We start from the raw sequence: 22,368 nt of genomic DNA on the forward strand, positions 1-22,368 counted from the left end.
AATAGTCTGACCATGACAAGGGCTCGATCACAATATCCCCTTTATCAAAACCATTCCGCCACTGGCCAGAGACAAAAACCAGGTCCAGAATATGTCCCCCCATGTGAGTGGGGCCATGAACTAACTGGGTCAGGTCCATGGCCATCATGGAAGCCATGAACTCCCGAGCCACCTCAGACGTTCCACCGATAGATGGCAGGTTGAAATCCCCCATGACCATAAGCCTGGGGGTATCAACCGCCACCTCGGCTATCACATTGAGCAGCTCAGGCAAGGCCGCCGCCATGTGGCAGGGAGCCAGGTACGCGACCAGCAAGCCCATCTGGCCCCCCGGTCCCATTTCACAAGGAAGGACTCACATCCGGCTATCTGAGGCACAGTGGCCTCTCTCGGACCAAGACCTTCCTTAATAACAATCGCCACCCCCCCACCCCTCCCCTGAGACCTTGGCTGATGGAATGCGCAGAAACCTGATGGGCACATTTCAACAAGGAGGACTCCCCCCTCCAGGCCCAACCAGGTCTCTGTAATACCCTCCAGGTCCGCTCCCCCCTCCTGAACGAGATCACAAATGAGGGGGGCTTTATTTACCACGGACCTGGTGTTGCACAACATCAACCGAAGGGCCGGGCCCTGAGGATCTGCGCAACCCAGGGAACAAGAAGAGCATAGGGGGCCGGAGCGCGCAATCGCTCGAACATAACGAGTACGCACTGCCCTAACATGATATGGCCCCCTACTCCCACCATATCTGCCCCTCCCACACACAGTACCGATGGACCAGCCCTCATTGGTATGGAAACTAGCCCCCTCCTCGACCCCGACCCCGCACCCCCAGTCACATAGCCCCCTGGCGGACTAGGCCCAACCCCTCGTGGGTTACCCCCCCAAACCCACATTCATAAAACCCACTATCCCCCTCCCAGAACCCCTTAAAAATTTAACAAAGGACACAGCTAAAAAACCCCACAGCCTCCTTTTTGCCACATGCCACCTCTCAGGGCTCCAAAGCCCGTCATCAAGATAGGTCCTCGATAGAGTGGAGGTTCTTAGATTGGACACATAGATTTAGGTGAGTTGGGAAAGGTAGAGTAGATCTTTAACTAAAGCATCACAATAAATTCAGCAATGCTTAAATAGAATTACTAATCTGACAAAAGTCACACAAGTCCTCTCAAGAAAGTGGCCTTGAGTGACTAAAAATGGATTAAAAATGAAGTGAAACCTATTTCCTCATAGCACAATTCTACCAGGAAGAAACTGATCAAAAATTTCAAAGTAATATCTGGCCATAACCAGAAAGATGTGACCTCTGTTATTACATTGTTAAGTAAATTATAAGTTTATATGGTGAGACTAAAGGTTCTTAATATTTCTTTTAAATTTATTGTTTCTTATGTCAATATATGGTCATTGAGCAAAAAAGCAAAAGGTTGAGAAAAGAATACAAGAGTACAAATATCTAGTAAAACAAAAACCACTTGTACCTGAAACTAAACACAGTCAGATCCAGTAACTTCAGACTATTAATTCTATGGCACAAAATTTGCCCACCATTCTGGAAACCTCTTGGTCCTGGTACTTTGGAAGATAATGCACAATCACTTTGGGAGATTGATTTGAGTAGTTTCTGATAAGAGGAAAGATTAGCTCTATCCTCCATAGGTGACAAATATGCATTTCATAAGTATATGTGCTATGGTCTTGACTTAAGATCTGAACAATATTGGTAAGGAATGCCCTTAAAATTTCCCAACAGTACCATTGCTGGAAATATATCCAAGCCTGCCAGTGTGAAAGCCTTCCTATACAATGGGACAAACAAATCCTATTTTACATTATACTAGTGAATTTTGAAAAAAAAGCCCCATGTTTTATTGTTTTATTGCCTCAGTATTCAGAAATAAATAAGTACTGTAAATAGAAAAATAGAAACAGAAACAAAAAAAAGAGCAGTGCACGTTTTTAAAAGTTCAGTTCTTAAAACATTTAAACTTTGATCACATGTTTAAAGTATAAATTACATTACTGAAAGAATTACTTTATAAAATAAGCTTTATGCCATATTATGAAGGAAAGAACTCGGCCAGTCTTGGATGTAGTTTGCCTGGCAAACAAGGAACAAAGCCATGTTTATCTAAAACATGGTCTCCTTAGTTTTGGCTTTGTGAATCTAAACATGGTGGTTTTTAAATCATGGTACCACACAACCCCTTAAAAAGAGCTAATTGTGCTAGGGACCCACTACTTTTTGGAACAAAAAAAGTGAATGTTGATCCAGTGTATTCTGTAAAGCTATAAAAGTACACTTTTGGGTGGGGTTTGTTTAACCAGAAACTCTCAATCTATTAATAGAAACTCAGTGAAGCCCATATCACAATGTGCATCAGTCACAGTGCTTCAGGATTACAGAAAAGTTCATACTAAAGCACAAGTGCCAAACTCACATCACGTGATGTTTCACAATGTTTTTCCCATTCACAGAGCTGGGGTGGGCGTGGCCTGTGCATGATGCATCCTGCCCGCGGACTGCCAGTTTGACACCCCGTCAGTGCATTCACACTCTTTTTCTCACTACTGTAGTTTTATGTTTGCATCGTTTGCATTCAGAAAGTTGTCTCTAAAGTAACATTTTTGTGGGGAAAGGCAAATGAAAGGAAAACAGATGTTTATTTTTATAAATATAAGAAATATAAGTTTATTTTTGTTAATTTAGTTATGTCCTGCCTTTATTATTTTTTATAAATAACTCAGGGTTGCAAATATACATAATACTCTTTCCTCCTCCTCCTCTCCTTACAACAACAAACCTGAAAGGTGAATTGGGCTGAGAGAGAGAGTGACTGGCCCAAGGTAACCCAGCTGGCTTTCATGCCTAAGACCAGACTAGAACTCAAGTCTCCTGGTTTCTAGTTTGGTACTTTAACCACTAGACCAACTGGCTATGAAAGTTGATAGCCATTAAAGTTGAAAGGTGGGCACTTTTCTTCATGGTTCTAGTGAAGACAGTCATAAAACTTAACCTTTTGCAAATCACTTTTTTAAAATGAAATTCTTTGTAGGTTGTGGAAAAACTAATATACAACGCTCATGAAAACTATCCTTTGCATGTCGTTTTATCCTATTTGAAAACAAAAGATATTTCCCTGTATTCTTTTTTTCTTTAGATCGAGCTGGAAGCATTAGCACTCTTGATTCCTTGGATTTTGCAAGATATTCAGATGATGGAAATAGGGAGACTGATGAGCGAGTAGCTGGTGAGTAAAATTTCAATAAGATGCCAAGCGGGCTTTGCACAAATCATGCTCCCTGGTGAATTTTTGTTGGTATCAACGTTTGTAAATCACACACTGTCTAATATTATGTTATAAATTTAATTTACAGAGTATTGTCTAGAAACAAGTTATTGAATGGATGGTTACATTGTTAACATCTTCACATTTCTTCACATTAAAATAAAGTTCATTATAGAAATTATTTTCTTGCATGATTTTTCCATTACTGTACTTGTCACAAATCAGTGGTAGTACAAGTGTTCCCGAGAAGCTCAAGTTCTTTTAAATAATGAAACTTTTCAATTTACTTTATTTTTCTGCTAATAGATTCTTATTCATTAGGAAAGCATCATAAAAATGTAGTGATATGAATTAAATTCTTTGTGGTAAGATTAAGAAAAGTGGAAAATATACACAAATCACATATTTATTACAAATATGAGCAACTCTAATGCAACAATAGAAAACAAAACAATGTTACTTTTTTGCATTTTTGTGTTGATTGGCCAGATTCGGAATCATAGGGAAATACATTCGATCCTATAATATATTAGTGGTTATAAAGATGATGGAACATTCCATTTATGCAAATCTGCCACCATTCACACCCAGTAGTTGAAAGATGGCTAAAATCACTTTCCAGAACAGATATATAAAGCAGAAAAAAATAATGGCTGCTTTAATTGTTTGTGAAAAGATGCCCCATCCATAATCTTACACATTTTGAAGCTTCCTTTTTAAAGGAATTGCACAGTCCTAATAACTAGAGATAAGAAGGGAAATGAGAACGTTGTTGTTTCATTTATTTAACAGTAATCTTCAGCTTGAGATTGGTCTCAGGATGTTGATATGGAAAAGAGAGTATTTTGTTAAAAGCAGAATTGTCAGAGCATCATTGTTTTCCATCCATCTCAAATCCAGACTGAGATTAGCAAATAATAGCTTAGAAAACAGTGGGTATATGGGTGGATAACCTAACTTTGGGGAAGGTCTATCTTTTTTTTTTTTTTTTTGGCTAGATTTGTAGCTCTTCTCTGAATCTGTTTGCATAGATCAGTTTTCTTTTTTTTTTCTCTCTCTCTCTATTTTGTTGTTTGTTGTTCCTCATTCACTTCCCTTTTTGAATTTATCTTCTTTTTGTGTTCCCCTCCACCAGCTCTACATATGATATGGTACTATTTTGTGATGGTGCATATAGCACTGTCAAAATTTCATCAGCTCCAAAAGTTTGAATATCCTTTTGCTAATGTGATATTTGAATGTAGCCATTGCAAATTAAGCATCTTGGAAAACTTTAGTAATTTATTTTTTGCAAATCACATTAAAAACAGTGACACATTTCAAACATAACATTGCCTTTCTTAAGTTTAGGTAATAAAAATATGTGTTGATTATACAATTATTTCCAGAGCTAGTGAACCTTCAGGTGTTCATTGCAAAATGATAGCTGCTGCAAATATAGAGTACACAGAGGTGGAACCTCTGAAAATTTAATTCTTGCTTGAATTACGTAGCTGTCTCTTTTAGTAAATACAGTTTAATTCTGTAGCCTTAAAAGAGTAACAAGTGAAAGTCTTTTGCATATTTATGTACCATGGGCACTTGTGTAACAATTATGAAAAATGGCACAGGGTGGGATCTACAAAAGAGGAAACGGGGGGTTTGGGTAGGATCTTAGGATAGTAAATTATAGTATGTTTCTAAAGGCTGCCTGAATCCCAATCTAACACATTTATTACTACATAAACATTTTAGGATAGGTATGCTTCATTATGTCATTTTTCTAAAGTGAATGTGGGAATAAGAGAATTAAGTATTTGTTTAGTTCCATATTAAGTTGAACTCTGTTCTGATTTAATTTGAGGCAAATATAATTACTTAATTCTGGATGAACAGTGTCTTTTGTTACAGCTATGAGTCATTGTGGATATGTTATTGAATTAACTAGCTGTTTCAAAATATTAAGATATCTGAAGAGAAACCATGCAGCAGAGTAAACTGTTTTAATAAAACAAATAGGCATACCGTAATTATAAAATCTGCTCTGTGTGTAGTAGGATGTCATAATTAGGTAATGGAAATACTTTGCCATCTGATATACTGCAGGTATATGTTATATGAGTTTTCTGGATTTCTGTGCTCTCAGTGATTTGTCTCACTACTGAACTTCAGTTTTCTTTTTGGAATTCCTGAGCTTCTCCACAATTTGTTTTTTGGTGTGGTGGGTTTTTTTTGTTTTGTTTTGTTTTTTTTTTTGTTGTTGCTATTTTTCTTAAAAAAAACATTTCTATCCTGTTGCAGGGCATTTCTGATCTGCAATAGTTCTGTAACCATGCATTTCTACATTTTAAGGAAGAAATCATAAATTCTCATCATAAATTCTTTTAAGCTAAATTAAATTTTCAAATGATAAGCTTATCCAGATGTTGAAAACAATGACAACTTATAAGATATTACTTTATTATACAAAATATCCACATTGTTTTTAGACTTTGTTGCACAGAAATATTTGCAGATCAGCATTGCTGACTACCACAGATTTTTTTTATACTTTTCCATCAAATCCTCAGTTATGCTTTTATATTTCTGCATTAAAATTCTGTGCATCAAACAGGTTATTTTCGTGTAGTAGTTGTGATGTACTCTAATTATGCCTTCTGTTTTTGAAGAAGAAAAATGCAAACTGAGTGAAATTTTTTTCCATATAGTCCTATTACTAACCTATCAGTATTACCAGTAAATGGAGCATTTGTAGAAAAAAAATGTTCTAAAAAATCTGTAGAATATTTCTAATGACCTGTAAAGAAGTAGCTAGTAAATTGCCTGTTAGTGTACCTTGGTGTCTTAACCAAGATCAATTACAGGAAATGTTCAAAGATTGGATAATCTTTTATGAATCACTTTTCTATGGCAGAAAGCAATTCATAAAATTATTTCAGGTAATTTAAATCATGAAATCAATGTTCTTTATGAAAAGAAATATTAAATGATTTTTTTTCAAAGTTTGCAGATATTTAAGAACTCAGTTGACATGATAAGCTGCTCTACCCAACCGACGTGTCACATAACATGCCACAAAATGGGAATTAAACCATCCTTTGTAAAATGGCATTAACATGAATTATTTCATTTTTGTAATTACAGATTATTCAATTCTTTTTTTTATAAAACTATAGTTTTAATCACATTCTCCTTATTCCCTCAAAGCAAGATGGCCACATATTTCCATTTGTATAAGGTAAAAACTTTAAAAGCTTAGAATATAATAATGGTTTGTAATGTGAAATTTTCAAGATTTTCAAAAGGAGATACATTTTATTTCTTAAAACATGTAGTACTCCTTGTCAGAAAGCTTAGATTTTTTAACTAAGATTAGGTTTGAATCATGGAAACCTTTCACCAGTTTGCTGCAGTCTAACTCTGCTGCATGCGTTCATGAGTTCCATAAAGATTGCATGCTCTGTCTTTAATACAAATTGTATTTTATTTTTACACCCATCCTTGCTTTTTTATATTTCATTTTTGTTTCCCTATTCTTGATTGGATGCCTGTGTATGTTTAATCCAAATCCTTGTCCAGTCCTGGAGTTTGAACTACGGAAAGCAAAAGAGACCATTCAGGCCCTCCGAGCCAACCTGACTCAGGCTGCAGGTGGTGTACACAAACCTTTTCCTCAGTTTTTTGTATTTTGATAAAATAGAAAGAGGTGGTGCATTACTGCCTGAAGACTAATATTTTTTATGTATTGCTGTTTTCAGAAAATGAAGTTCCTTTGCAGGAACGAAGAAATTATAAATCAAGTCCTGAAATTCAGGTGAGTGATCCAATGTGCTACATCTGCTGTTACTGTAGAGCAGGGGTGTCAAACTCAATTTCATCGAGGGCTGTGGTTGACCTCGGGGAGCCGGGCAGGCAAGGCTGACTGTTTCTTCTTCGCATTGGGTAGACCGGGCAGAAACGACCAGGGGTAGGTTCTACTTACCTTTACTACCGGTTCGCAACGGGGCCGCACACATGCGCAGAAGCTTCTGTGCATGCAGAGAAGCTTCCAGATGATATCCGAGTCGGTGGGCGGAGTCTCCCGCTGGTTTTACTACCAATTCTTGCGAACCGGTCCGAACTGGGGGCCACCCACCACTGGAAGCGATGTGGGTAGACCGGGCAGATATGACACAGGCCAGCCCCTTACATTTTCCAGGGTAGCCCCACAGGCTGGATCCAGGGCGCAGGCCTTGAGTTTGATACCCCTGCTTTAGAGCAATGTTATGTTCCCAGCATTCCCACCTCTAACCAAATAACATGCTTAGGTGCAGAAGTTCAAGCTTGTAGGTTTTGTTTTGAAATGGGTAATCAACTCGTTTAATATCTGTTAAACATAATAGGAAAATGTTTTAATGACATCAAGATTTAAATGTTATATGCATTTATTTTTCCCAGGAACCAATTAAACCTCTTGAAAAAAGAGCTTTAAACTTCTTAGTCAATGAATTTTTGTTAAAGAATGGATATAAGCTTACTTCAATAACTTTTTCAGATGAGAACGATGATCAGGTAAGTTGGAACGGCACCTTTATGACATTCTGAGCTTGGGTCTTTTTCCCTTTTGTTCCTAACGTGGTCTAGTTATTTTTAATTTATTTTCAAAAAAAATTCTTTGTTTATTGTGTATCTCTCACATAAGTAAATTAAAGTAGGATTATTGCTTTATTCATAGTAAAGAATAATAAGCTAATTCTTAACAGTAATGCTGGTGTTTTGAACTCCAGATTTCCAGGTCCAGGAGCACTAGAAGAAAATAGATTTCTTTTTCACCCTCCTGCAATGTTCTCTTTCTGTTTTATAAAGCGCTAAACATATGAAGTGTTAGGTCTGAATCTGAATGCATCATTGTTTTAGAACAAATAAATAACAACAAAAAAGCTGATCATAAAGTTCCCAAAATAGTGGGGAATATTTTTTTTAATACACTCTGTTCATTCCTGCCCACTCCATCTTAATGCTTTCTCCCTGCTTAGGTCTGGGATACATAAGGGAGGAGAGATGAATTTCATAAAAAGGATAGAAAAGAATATAATTTTCTTTCTTTTTGAAACATCAGTAACAAGGATTCTGTTGTGAATAACTGCAATTAAAAAGGTCCCCATAAAAAGCATTTAATGGATGCAGAAATAATTCCACCAAAATCCATAGATATATCAGCTGGTTTATTATGGATACTGGTATCTGGTGTGCATAATGAGGGCCATCTTTTTAATACAAGGAGAACAGAGGTGGGTTCTACTTACCTTTACTACTGGTTTGCAACAGGAGTGTGTGCGCTCACTTCACTTGCACACACACGCTTCTGTGCATGCATAGAAGCTTTTGCACATACGCAGATCATCAATTAGGACATCTGGGCGGGTGGCCGGAGCCTCCCGCCGCTTTTATTACCGGTTCTAAAGAACTGGACAGAACCGGGAGCAGCCCACCACTGAAGGAGAAATACTTTTTTATCTCTTGATATAAATCATAAATTCCAATGATTCATCTATTCTGTATTATTAATTTTGTTCCAATAAGGCTGATTTTAATGTATGAATGATCAAAAGCTGATGACCTACTGTGAAGCTATACCACTGATGCTTTTGATGGAAAATCCTGAGCCAATGTATAGCTAGGAAGTTTTCCCGAATCTTATATTAGTGAAACAAATGTCATAAAATAAAGTAGTACAGACTGTTCTTGACAGCCATCCCTTTTTCCTACTTCCCAATAATCAGTCAGTACTTGTAAACCTTAAGTGTGATGAACCTTCTTTCTCCTATATTTAATCACTTCATACTCCATTGTGATCTAGCAGTTATTGGTGGCTTACATGATATTTTGAAAGTTCACCCTTCTTGATTTGTTTTTAATTCTGGGGGGTTTGTAGTTTCCCCTAATTTGCTTAAATATTCTTATTTCCAGCAGTAAATAAACACCATCTATTTATATATGTTAGAGGGGTGCACTGTATTTTCCAGGCCATGTACTACATTGCAATTTTGAGTAGCAGGCTGGAGAATGTACTCCCCAAAGTAATGAACAGGACCAGGTTTGAATATGTTTAATTAGTGGCAGCTAGAATGAAGCCAATAACTAAGTTTTCTTCTGGAAGTTGCATTTTATCATTTGATGTGATAACTTGCACACTTATTTATGGAACCTCATAAATATTTTAATTTTGCATATATAAAGGATTTTGAACTGTGGGATGATGTAGGACTGAACATTCCAAAACCTCCAGACTTGCTACAACTGTACCGTGATTTTGGAAATCACCAAGTTATTGCAAAAGATATTGTAGATGTAGCAGTTGGTCCAGAAGAGGATGAATTAGAGGCAACCACTCCTATCCTAGAAAACATTCCTGTATTTGGAACATCAGAATCAATAGAGGTATAATTCATTTTGAATGATGGCAAATTAAATTTATTTATTTATTCAATTTAAATTAATTAATTAAATTATTTTTTTCTGGTCATATTCCTTTTATTTAGCAATGTGTGTTGGTGCAGAAATTGGAATATCAAATTAATGCATTAAGCACAGAAAAATGGTCTCTTATGGAGCAGATACAAAGGCTTGAAAGGTATGTTAATGTGTTGACATTTTAAAAAATTATACAAAATAAGCAATTTGCTGTACATGAACCAGTGTATCCATCTCAGTTTATTATGCCTTTAAGTGAATATGGCATTGAGTTAAACTGCTTTTAAAAACTTGTTTCTCTGCATTTTAGTTTAACAGCTTTCATTACCAAAACCTATTATATGCCTCAAGGTATCTTTGTCAGAATTATTTTCATGCATCAAAAGGAATGAAGAAAATAGATTTTGCAGGGATGCTGGATATGAATAAACCAGCATGACAGTAGCTTATTTTATTATTTATTAAATATATATGCTGCCCATCTTCCTGATAAGGCAGATCTGGGTGGCTTACAGATAATAAAATATAAATAGAAAAGCTGTTTAACTTTTAAAACATTGCATATTAAAATTTTAAAACTATGCAAAAAAAAAAAAAACAGGAACCAAGATATGGACGGTATAGGGATGAGATCTTACCTCATCATCCACCTCCAGCAATGAGCGCCCCCTTGGGCCTAGAGTCACCCAGCAAAACCAAGTTCTCCTCTCCAGTGATAAGAATGTTCCACAGAGTTTGGGCCACTATATTGCTATATTTTTAAATTTGTGGTAGATGTGTCCCAATAAAATATTTCATAAAATTTATTCATGAACTAGATAAGTCATTAAAGGTGATTTATTTCATACTAATTTTTTGTTTCAGAAGCTTTTTCTTTTCTCTGTTGCAGTGAAATAGACTACTTGAGAAGTCAAAAAACTTCTATTCCAACGATACGTGACACAGTACAGTCATCTTCAGCCGAAGTGCCTCCCACGCTCCCAGATGATAATGGAAAATATTTAGACATTAAAAGTTCAAGTAATGATGATAAACTTGGGAGAACTGAAGAAGAAATAACTTTAATGGAATCTGAATGTAGGACTTCTAAAGAGGATATTGGAATACCTTTTGCTTATAAAGAAAGAGAAAAATTTCCACCTTGTTCCCCATCAAATAAAGCTGCCATACATTTTGATAAACCTAATAGGTTAGTTAAATTCATCTATGCTTTGTTTTTACCATAAAATATTGTATTGAACATTTAACAACTATATTCAGGTTCTGAATTTATACTATCAGCACACAAAAATGCTTGTGAGGTTTCTTCCTTCCTTTCTTTCTTTCTTTTTTGAAGTAGGAGTTTTATCATCTCCACCTTTAATTAAATAGCTACCCTACCAGGTTTGATGTAGTACATTAAGGTTATGGGATTCCATGTGAACATTCTTAGCTCCAAATTTCTCTTGAAATACTGGCCATCAATTATCCATGTTTTCTTACCCATGTAGCAGTCATTTATTTGGAGTGAAATCCAGAAATGCATAGGATTATATTAACCATGACGAATTGTAATGTCTTAATGGGAGGAATCTTGACATGCTGATTATTTTTCAGTTGTCTTCCTGTTTCAGTTACAACATGATTTCAGAAATTAATTTATTATATTTCTCTTAAGTATAGACATATTTTGCCAAGCCATAACATAATTTTTCATTTTTGGCTTACAATGTTGTATAAATGATAAATTATGGTTTAAGGTTTAAGATATTGAGCAACTCCAGTCAGCTGTGCTTTATTCAATAACTTATGATTAAATAAAATATAACACACTTGGTGAATCCTGTAAATTATACCTCTGAAGATTGTTCAGGCTCCAATATAGAATTCTTAATTAAACTTTTAAACTGAACATTTATTTTTTAATTATTACGGTAGTTGTGAAATAAATAGATTTGTACAAGTAACTTTTTGTTATGTTTTATATTTCCTTTTCATCCCATTATTTCAGGAAGTTATCACCTGCATTCCATCAAGCATTGCTGTCATTTTGCCAGATGTCAGCAGAGAGCCGTTTGGGATCAGAGGTACATTTATTTTTGTAAAATAGTAATTCCTTTTGAATCATAAGAATTAAGCAAAGGAACCTATTTCAACTTTGATTGTTAGTCTTTCATTGTTCTTTCATTGTACCTCTGCCACTTGCTTATGCATTTACCTTTGAATAATTTAAGATTTGAGCTGATAATATATTTGACCACCTTACCCAATTGTCACATGAGTATGTTGGTCTAGGTACCATTTTTTGAAATCTAGGTATATACTAATCTAATATCCTTTGGACAGTCATTCACACAGTGGTACTTTCTCATTATCCCATTGTGTCCTCTGAATCAATTACATAATTACATTCAGATAGCTTTTACTTTTCCCCAATATGTTTAAGGTGTGCATTTTATTTTAGATTTGAGTTGTGTGCTAATTTCTGAAAGAAATTCAAACCATTTTTATCAAAGACTTATTGTATAACTCAATTGCTGTATATGACTTTGCCAAAAAAATTGCAATTTAGGTGTCTCGAATTGCTGATAGTGAAAAAAGTGTCATGCTGATGCTTGGACGTTGTTTACCACATATTGTTCCTAATGTCCTGCTTGCAAAACGAGAGGTAAGAAATATAGGAATATTTGTTTAGTTTCATACAATATTTCTATTCATTTAGAATTATGTATTATTTATTATACTGAAGTCTGTTACTTGCAATCATCTTCTCACTTTTGTACATGCATCTCTACTCTCAGAAAATGGTTGCACATCTATGTCAGGTAAGTTTTTAGCAAAACAGCATGGTATCCTGCTATTTATCCTTTTGCTTAAGATCCTTAAGGCACTTTGCAGGGCTGTTACTGTGAGTCCATCTGTTTTGCCCTTAAGTTTGCTTACTTATATTAGCTAAACTCAGTTCTAGTGTTGTTGTATTTGAGTAGAACCTAAATTTTAAATTGAAGTGAACTTGCCTGTTACGTTATTTCTAAAAATGATACGCATTTAATTGTTTACCCTTCTTATTAACAGCCATATTCAGACAGACAGCATGGCTAGATTGAACTGTCAGTAGTTTGCACCAATAATTGGGAGTGGTTAGAGCAAGATCTGTATGTTGCTCACTCATTGGCAGGCCGGAACCCCGAAGTCTGGTTTGCTGTTATCAACATGGGCTTTTAGTGTAATTTTAACTGAGAATTTGGTTCTTAATGATGCATTTCTAATCATACAATGAAGTCTGAGCTGAAGATGAGTTGGTACTATATGCGTTTTCTTTATTTTAATTCAGAATTGCTTTTCGAGCCAGCTTAGCTTTACCTGTTAATCTAGATATCTAGTAATGCACTTTGGCATTTAACTTTGTGAGCTTTATGAAAAGGTAACTAAGTCAAGAAATGTGTACTGATCCTTCAGGTTACAGTCACTAACTACATTTTCCAATAGTTAATGCTTTATTGTGGGATTCAATTTTTGACTATATATGCTGCATATATATTGTATGAAATAATACATCTGTTTAAGTTACAGTAGATGATATTATAAGGGCTACATTAAATTGTCAGGATCAGTTACCAATTTCTGGCTGTTGCCAATCAGCTTACCAGAATGCTGCTTTAGTTCTTCTTTGCAGTTCCTAGTTATATTTCAATATTATATATTTCTGCAGTCCTAATTTTTGCTTATTTAATCCTTGCACATGTGTGGAAATAGATAATCAAAATTTTGAGTTGATACGTAATTCATAAAAGTTAGTAAATATATATTAGAATCTTGATTTTTTTGCATGTGAAATAGCCAAATAATCAATAACAGAATGCTAACAATTTTCAATTACCAAGTTATTAACTTCAAATCTAATAAGAGTTCTGAATTTAGAACAAAAGAAGAATTAATGGTTCTCCTACTTAATAGGAACACAGGCTCCTATTTATGCACTAGCATAAAGATCATGCTTCTGTTCCTCTCCTCTCCATTGGAATAATTTCATCCAGGAATGTCCTTTCCTTATTTTGTATAAGATTTACTACCAGTTAATCTGATTTCCCATATACTGCATTATCACAAAACCAAACAAACAAATCAAAAATGGATGGCTAGATTTATACTTTAATTTTTACATGTTATATTTCTGAAACAATCCAAAATCAATAGGAAGTATTACTTATTTAGCTCATTCCAATTTTCGTACTATAGCGTTAATTTAAAGTATAGAATTGGGAGAAATAGTATTCACAGTTTACTTATATTAGTTATCCATACCTAAATAATTAATTTTAGCAGAAACAATAACATCGTAGATGCTACTTAATGACATGTATACGAACAGGCTTTTAAGGTCAAGTTCTAAACCAGGAGTGACAAATTTGATTTCATTGAGGGCTACATCGGGGTTTTGTTTGACCTCAGGGGGTTGGAGTAGGCGTGGTCAGGGTGGGAGTGGCCAGCTTGACGTCACTCGTGTCGGGGGCACCTGTGGTGGCCTGAGCAAAAACGGGCTCCCAAGCTCCGTTTTCAGCTGCGATGGCCTCCTGCAACCCTCTGCCAGCAAAAACATAGCTCGCAAGGGTTGTCCACACCCCTCCCAAACTCCATTTTCACTGGCAGAGGCACTGTAGGCCAGTCCTTCGCTGTTTCCAGGGCAGCACTGCGGGCCAAATCTAAGCACCCTGCAGGCCGGATCTAGCCCCCAGGTCTTGAGTTTGCCACCTCTGTTCTAAACTAACATGAGATTAGTTTTATGAAACTAAAAGGGCTTTAGAATTTATTGTTTTTCATGCTGATTGAGAAACCATTTCTTGAACTGAATAAAATTTCAAAATTAGTTTTGATATCTCATAGAGATCAGCTATTTAAAAATAAATCAAAAACTCCAATTAACTTGAAGAAGCTCTAAGCATTTCCCAGGCAAAATATGCATTCCAGAATTTTTTTTTCAATAATTTTTGTAAGACTTATAGCAAAAGATATAATATGTTCTATGCAAAGCTGTAATAAACAGCTTCTTGAAATACTTTTTGCAAACATTTTTAATTCCTATTTCCAAAACCAAAAACAGCTGGCCTTCATATATCCTATGAAGTTTGTTAATGATTTCTTTTCATTGGAAGGTTCATTTATTGGAAAATTATGCAGTTGCGCAGCTAATTTGCTTAGTCAGTTATTATATTTCCATGTTATAATTGTGGTACAATAATTCTCTGAAGCTTCACAGCTGAAGCTGCTATCTATAGGATTCTTTGTAACAGAGAGACAAATAATTCTATATGCAGCCATTGGACATAATATGCTGATATTTTTCATGGAACAAGTGTAGGCATCTTTTTTTTTTTTTTTTTTTTTTTTTTGAAGGTTATATGGCAGTGCTGGAAAGGTAAGGTTGGAGTCAAAATGTGTGAAACCACCTTTTCTTTCCATCTTCATTCCCTCAAGAAATTAGTAGAGATGAGCATTCTTACTTCTAACTGGCTCCATCATGAAATCATAGGTAGTCATTGAGTTATGACTATAACTGAGCCTGGCAATTGTGATCATAAGTCATGATGGTTGTAAAATGGGTCACCCTGTGGTTTGGTCCAATTTTACAACCTTTTTCACAGCAGGGTGTGTGTGTAAAAGCGCCTACACCTCCCCACCCCGGGCTGCCAAACCAGAAAGGTTGGGGAATGCTGTCTTAGAGTGTATAATTTGTTGACAACTTTATGCGTCTTTAGTTGCTTTCAATTTCCCATGGTATTCTTATAACCTATTTTTAAAGGCCTTTTCAGTTTCAAAAATTATTTGTCACACAACTAAGGGGAGTAGCATCAGGAAACTAAAGTTTAAATTCCCATTGGATGTGCAGAAATAGCTATATAATTCATTGGATGTTAGCCAAAATGTTCTAATAGAATTATAACAAATTACATTGTCAATTTCTGTAGAAATCCTGAATTCAGTGGGGAAAAAAAGTTCTGGCATTGGGATAGCATTGCGGGAAGAAAAGAGAATATCATTTGATGGCACCAATATTTTTTTACAAGAAAATCAGTTAACTTTCCCTAAAATGGTCAATGAATTTATGCCATCCTATCATGATTAAATCTAATGATTTTATTGAGAAGAAATAATCCTTTTACTAAGGCATTTCCTTGTACTGTCTTAGCCTTTGTTAAGTTTTTCAGCACTACTGATAGCTTAGCCATCTTCCTTTTCCATTTATAAGTCAATAATTTTTTTCATTCTGAAATACTAAAAATACAGGACAAGTATATTGAACTTCACTAATGTATATAAGTCTTCCAACATTCAAAAAATAATGGTTGTATACATATATACGTACACCATGCTAGACGTCATCAACCAGTAAGAGACATATATACCAGTTACAGCAATTTTATGTCTGATTTTAATCTGTTGTGAGACCTATAGTTCAAACTAACACTCGGAACTCACTCTAGGCTTTGCATTAGTAAAGTAGAAATACTGTCAAAACTTGTTCTGGGCTTTGCTTGTTCTTTTGTTTTGCAAGCCCCCTGTGGGTATGCCCAGGCAAAACAGGGTCAGGCTTTGACAGTGCTTACAGAAAGTGCTTACACTTTGCTTGGGCATGCCTGACTAGGGTTAAAAAATACTGTCCCCCAACCCTACACAAGTAATTTCATCACCTTTAGAGTCATGGACTATATCTTGAGAACTTTGGGGTTATGTTTTTACCTCTTTGGGCAAAAAAAAATATGTTAAGTAATATGTTATCATTTAAAAGTATGGCAAAATAGAAGTAAATGATCAGGGTATGTCTGTGAAAGATGCCACGATAGGCAAGTTTAAAAATGTATATTTCATTACTTTGGCACACATGGTATAACTTCCCAACAGGCAAGAATCACTTTATTTATAAAAGTGGAAGCCTCTTTCCTTGGCATTGATCACATGCTGCCGTTTTCATGGGCAGATTATTTTTCATTCTTTTCCTTCAGGAAGTAAATTTAGCTAGCATTTTGGATGTGTCTTTTTTTATGGAAATCTTGTTAAAATAGTAATCGTGCATATGCACAGTAATTATATACCTTGAATCTTAGGAATAGCCTCCAGCAAAATCCTTAAATTCAGAAGAATTTGATCTGTATTCTTCCTGTAAGATTAGACATTCTTGCACTTCTTGATTCACTAAGAAATAAGGCAGTGGAAATCAATTCAGGTAAGTGTGCGTAAGAGTGCAGCACACTAAAGGCAGCTATATTCTCTCTTTTACTGGAAGAGTTCTCAAGTAAAAAAAAAAAATCTAAGCTACCTTCAAGTGTAGGGAGTCCTTATATAGCATTTGAACTCTTTCCGCATTACTTCCCATTCAGTAAAACTTCTTGTCCTTCTGCCTCTGTCATTCCTTTTCTTTCCCCTTCATTGACTAAACATGGAACATGCATTAGGACATTCAAGAAGGTTTCTCATTGTTTCTCCACTCCCATTGATAGAAGGAAGTTTAGAAGCACTGATGCAGCGATGCAGAGAACGCTCCAATCCTATAATATGCATGAAAGAATATGACCAATGGACGTGGACACACAACTAATTCCAACAGAGTCAGTATCCAGCTTTCTGCAAGGTAAAAGCATCAGCCTTGTATCTGCCCCATATCAACCAATCTAGATAGCATGAAACAACCTTGCAAAAGATAATAGACTGATAACCTTGTTATGTCACTGATTTTATCCAATAATATTTTTCAATTGAAGAGAAAATAGAATCTCAAAACTATTTTCAAAAGACTTAATACATTTAATTAAAAAGTCTGCATAATTCTACATGCCTAAATAGACTAATCAATTTTAAAAGTTTCAGAATCAGTTTGTAGAATGGAGATTTGCTGTTTATATGACCATTAAAAATTCCACTTAATAAAAACTAAGTAGAACCTCAGAATTAAAAATTCAACAAATATTTCAGCTATTATTCTGCTGAATATTGTTTTTAACTCTCAAAGTAGTAATTTCCTTCAACTCTTTATCATTTGTTTATATTTTCAAACTACTGTAAAACCCAATTTAAATATCCATTCTCATTTCTAGAAAATGACAGTAAATATACTTTCAAGATCATCTTTATTGCCAGATGATTTAAACAAATGGTTTATTGGAAGTTTGACTACTAATTTATCATAAAATATAATAAACATCTAACCACTGTCTAAGATCTAATAATCATCCTTAGAGTTACTGACAAGCATTATCATGCCATTTAATACTGATCACTTTTTGAATGTATCTCTTCTGGTGGAATACTTTCCAAACTGTTTCTGCTTTCCAAGTATGTAGTTTAATACTTTATAAAATACACTTCTCAGCATCGTGTATTTATGCTCCTTAATTAATATTCCGGATTTTTCTTCTCTAAATCTTATACACAAAGACACTTTTATGTACTATGTACTAAATCTTGGATAACTAATTACAACCAAAATGTTGGTGTTTTAATGTAAGATAACTAATACATTACATAGATAAAGATTAAAAATCTTCTCTAACTGGAGTTTTTTTCTAATCCCCTTTAACCCAATGAAAGTTTTCATTCACTGCCTCCATTCTAATTACATAAATATCCCTATCATCTTCCATTCTGAAATTTTTATTATTTATTTATTTATTTAGTGATCTTGAAACAGAATAATAAAACTTTTACTATCTTTAGTCCACTTGATCAAATTCAGAGTATAGTCCTATTGAAACAATACATGTATATATATATTCTTGTGGGAATGGGAACAGGATTATTTAATTAGAGAAGTACAAAATATAGGAAGTTCAAGTAATTATTATTTAAAATCAGTTACTGCACATCTATTCTTGTGGAAATGGGAACAAAAATATTTAATTAAAAAAATAAGAAATATAGGAAGTTCAAGTAATCATTTTACTTTAAAAATCAGTTACTATTATCTGAATCCATATATCCGCCATACATTCTTTTGTATGACGAATTCATTATTATTCCACAATGCTATTATAGACTTTTTGTTTTTAAAGACACCTGAATGTTTTCTTTTTTTTAATTACAATATTCTACTTCATTGTAGAATATTGAAAAGGACCTTCATCTTGACAAGGTTTCCAAATCCAATATTTGATAACCATTAAAGCCTTTTTATGTTGAATAAATATGCAATAAATATTTGTCCTGATCTTTTTTTCTGTATGGACAGAAGGCATGGAACATATTCATGCTTATACTAGTATATAGTTGTATGTCAGTAATACTTATGTATAATACAACCCAGTTTGGTATTTTTACTAAGAATTCAATAGCACTGACTGTTTACAGGCAATGCAAGGCCATGGTAGTATTGATTGGGCAACAAGGAAGTCCCTGTTATATGAAACTAAATTCCTGTTACTAGGCAAAGACAATCCAAAATTTAATTTCACTTGATTTTTCTGTTCACTGTGCAAATTAGGAATTATGACTTTTTAAAAATTCTCGCCAATAGCTCTACAAATTTTTAAAAAAACACTCAAGGTTTGATATTGATTTATCACTTAAAATCACAACTCCTAAATTGTATGTAAAGAAAAAGGGACATTGCTTTTTATTTATTTAATGTTACATAATTCCAGCAAACTTGTAAAGAGGATTAATGCTACTACATATATATTCAGGATTACTTCTCCTCTGATATTTCAAAATATAAAAAATAAGCATACAAAGTGTATATGTGTATAAAAACAACAATATAAATGATTTTGCACCCCACAGCATCATTGGATATTCAGATAATGTGATCAAATAGAGTTTTTGGATTAACTAAATTAAATATCAATTAAAACCAAAATTCTCCCCAGTTGTATATTATGAGATTAATATTGTATATGTTCTTGTGCAATTGCTATGTTAGCAGTCTTGCATCAAGATGTGACTCCACTTAGTAAAACAGATATTTCCTGTTTTATCATATTTAGAATCTAATTTGTAAATACAGTCTCGTCTTTTTCTGTTATAAAACTAGTGAAATCTTCTCCATTCATCAAGTCTATTTCAAGAGACTTTCAAAAATACTGGATGTCCTTGTCATACTTAATTATGTTTACATTACCTTTATAGATCCTTCTTTATATTCTTATATCTTATTTGAAAAATAATAACATGTATTCTTAGATATATAGAAAGTTTAGGGAGTATACTTTAGTTAGCTAGTTGTTTTGTTGAGAAAAGTCTTAATCCCCTTTCAGGGCATTCTCTTCAGCCAAGATATTCTCCTTTCTTTGATCTTTTTTATTTGTAAAGAATTGTTTCATTTTGGATTTCTCCTTTTGGAAACTAGTTTCTTGGAGAGACTTTTACAGCCATAATGTTTTGCATTGCATTCCTTGAAATAATATTCTATAAAAATAGTCATTTCTTTAGATCTGATTCAAAGAATCTGTTATATTGATTCAACTTTTAAAATGGGGTGGTGTTTTGCCTATTAACCTCTTTCAGTAGTTGGGCCTACTTAAATGCAAGATTATTGAAGCTGAGAAAGACTTGAATTCTGAAGCAAGCAAAAATAGAGCCCTTGGCAAGGGTTTTTTTTTTTCATACAATCAACATCATTTGATATTAAGTTATATAATTAGATTGGAATGGAAGAAGAAATGTCATGATAATAGAAACTGCAATAAACATAAAGAAACTGAACTCTGTCTTATAGCCTTTCCTTTTATTAATAAAGCTTGTTTCCAAATCTCTCATGTAGTTAGTCTTCTTGTCTTTCAAGATAATTTTATATTTTTTTATTGTTGAAAGGCAGTATAATGGGATTCAGTGCTAGTCAACTGAGAAATAGCCAGTCAATTTGTAAAAACCTATAAAGTCTAACTGCTTTTATATTGTATTTTCCTACCATTCATGAGAATAAATACTTTGATGGGGACAGAATCAAATACATGATTGTAAAATTACCGATTCAAGAGATAAGCAATCAGGTATCCTCCAGAAGGGCTTGGACTTTAACGTTATTAATATTTTATCTCATTACATAGCCAACGTTAGAAATCACTATGTATAATTCACAGCCTATGTCACCACTTTGATTCCCACAATTTGATACTAAACTATAGATCTTATGTTTCCTAAACTAAACAAAAAACATGAATGAATGTTTGAATTCATAATACCTTTTTTTCTGAAGGAGAAACTTGGGCATCCAATTTTATCATACTGAAATATTCTCTATTGCTACATGTACTCTCCAGACTTGGAATAAATTGGGATTTATTTTAATTTCTTAGTATTCTAAAATCTGAGTTTTATGTTTGCTTTGGTGGTTTGGTTTTGTTAATGAATTGCAGAGAATATGTGGAATTTAAAGTAGTCTATTCAGATAATCTTTCATTGTTTAAAGATTTAAGGAAATACATTTTTTCTATTCATCTTATTAAAGTCTTCCTAATTTGGGGTATTGTTGAAAATGTCTAGTTTGGACATAAAAATCAAGGAAAGAGTTTTTTTAAAAGTCACAGCTGCCTTTGGGAATCTATACCATCTGATTTAGAGATTATATTGAAAAGCTATCTATATAGAAAGATTTTTGCTTTTAATATACAGACTTAACCATAGTTTAGTGAAGTGTAGGTACTTCCATGCAAACAAATGTATTTCTTTTAACAGCAGTAGAATGATCCTTTATATATCTGATTGATAGTGATATTGCAAAAAAAAATAAAAAAAAAATTAGGAACTAGACAAATGAAACATTTCTGAATTATCCCCATTTTCTTTGAATTTTTTCCTGATTCAGGAGGCATATTGTTTAGTAGCATAAATACATGAAGTAGCTAAAATATCGGAATTCTAATATAAATTGCTTGCAAATCAGATTAAACTTCTGTAAATAGGAATAAAGTCATTTTTGCTATAAAGATGTCTTTATATAAAATGTATCAAAATAAAAATGAATTAAGTTTATTGTATGGCAATCAGCATAATGAAAAGTTAATCTTATACTCAATCTCATTTTCAGTGGTTTAAACCACTTTCTTTTCTTCAGTTTCAAGTAAGGAAATTTAGATTAAGACAAGATTGTTCAGATACTAGAACTTACAGCTATAATGTTTATGGACAATGTTTTCTGAGTTCATGAGATGCTTGTGTGCAAATAAATTGTGTTGATAATGAATTAAATATGTGAAATAATTTTATTACTCTTTAGAATTTCAAATGTTTCTTCTATGTTCTTTAATATCACTTGATAGCTTTTGCTTTCCTTCCTACTCACACTCTTTTTAGGAATTGATTCCACTCATTCTGTGTACAGCTTGCCTCCATCCTGAACCTAAAGAAAGAGATCAACTCCTACACATACTGTTCAACTTGATCAAAAGGCCAGATGATGAGCAAAGGTGTGTGCTTTATATTAGCAGGAGGCTTTCTCTTTCTGACTTTTTTTTTAAATCAGGAATTACTTATTTACTGCAGACTTTCTCTCAATAAATTTTTAGTCTAGTTTAAATATTATAGCTGTATAAATTGCCAAAGATAACATAAGCATTTTTCAGCAATGTTCTAAGTGGCAACATAATTTTCATATCAGTATAGACCACAGCTTTCAAACTCGCGGCCTGCAGGTTGAATGTGTCACACGCTGGCCACACCCAGTTTAGCAAAG

General features: G+C 34.0%; 1 protein-coding gene across 5 annotated transcripts in view; it reads left to right on the forward strand.

Annotated features, from left to right (window-relative positions):
- RELCH (RAB11 binding and LisH domain, coiled-coil and HEAT repeat containing) overlaps window positions 1-22,368 on the forward strand; it is a 66,220-nt gene that overhangs the window by 12,043 nt on the left and 31,809 nt on the right. For 3 of the 5 annotated variants that reach the window (XR_015733260.1, XM_034432954.3, XM_034432955.3), the window contains exons 2-11: window positions 3,168-3,257; window positions 6,855-6,926; window positions 7,034-7,089; window positions 7,713-7,826; window positions 9,495-9,695; window positions 9,797-9,888; window positions 10,618-10,917; window positions 11,719-11,794; window positions 12,280-12,375; window positions 21,990-22,102. Coding sequence is in view for 3 of the 5 variants with exons in the window: in XM_034432954.3 (XP_034288845.2) it covers window positions 3,168-3,257; window positions 6,855-6,926; window positions 7,034-7,089; window positions 7,713-7,826; window positions 9,495-9,695; window positions 9,797-9,888; window positions 10,618-10,917; window positions 11,719-11,794; window positions 12,280-12,375; window positions 21,990-22,102 (1,210 nt within the window). In the remaining 2 variants the exon portion in view is untranslated. Of the gene's footprint in view, window positions 1-3,167; window positions 3,258-6,854; window positions 6,927-7,033; window positions 7,090-7,712; window positions 7,827-9,494; window positions 9,696-9,796; window positions 9,889-10,617; window positions 10,918-11,718; window positions 11,795-12,279; window positions 12,376-17,203; window positions 17,335-21,989; window positions 22,103-22,368 lie in introns of those variants that run through there. The other 2 variants (XM_034432956.3, XM_034432959.3) reach the window with 2 other exon arrangements.

Source organism: Pantherophis guttatus, chromosome 3, assembly GCF_059756535.1.
Source record: "Pantherophis guttatus breed Tessera chromosome 3, ASM5975653v1, whole genome shotgun sequence".
In the NCBI taxonomy this organism is placed as follows: Eukaryota; Metazoa; Chordata; class Lepidosauria; order Squamata; family Colubridae; genus Pantherophis; species Pantherophis guttatus.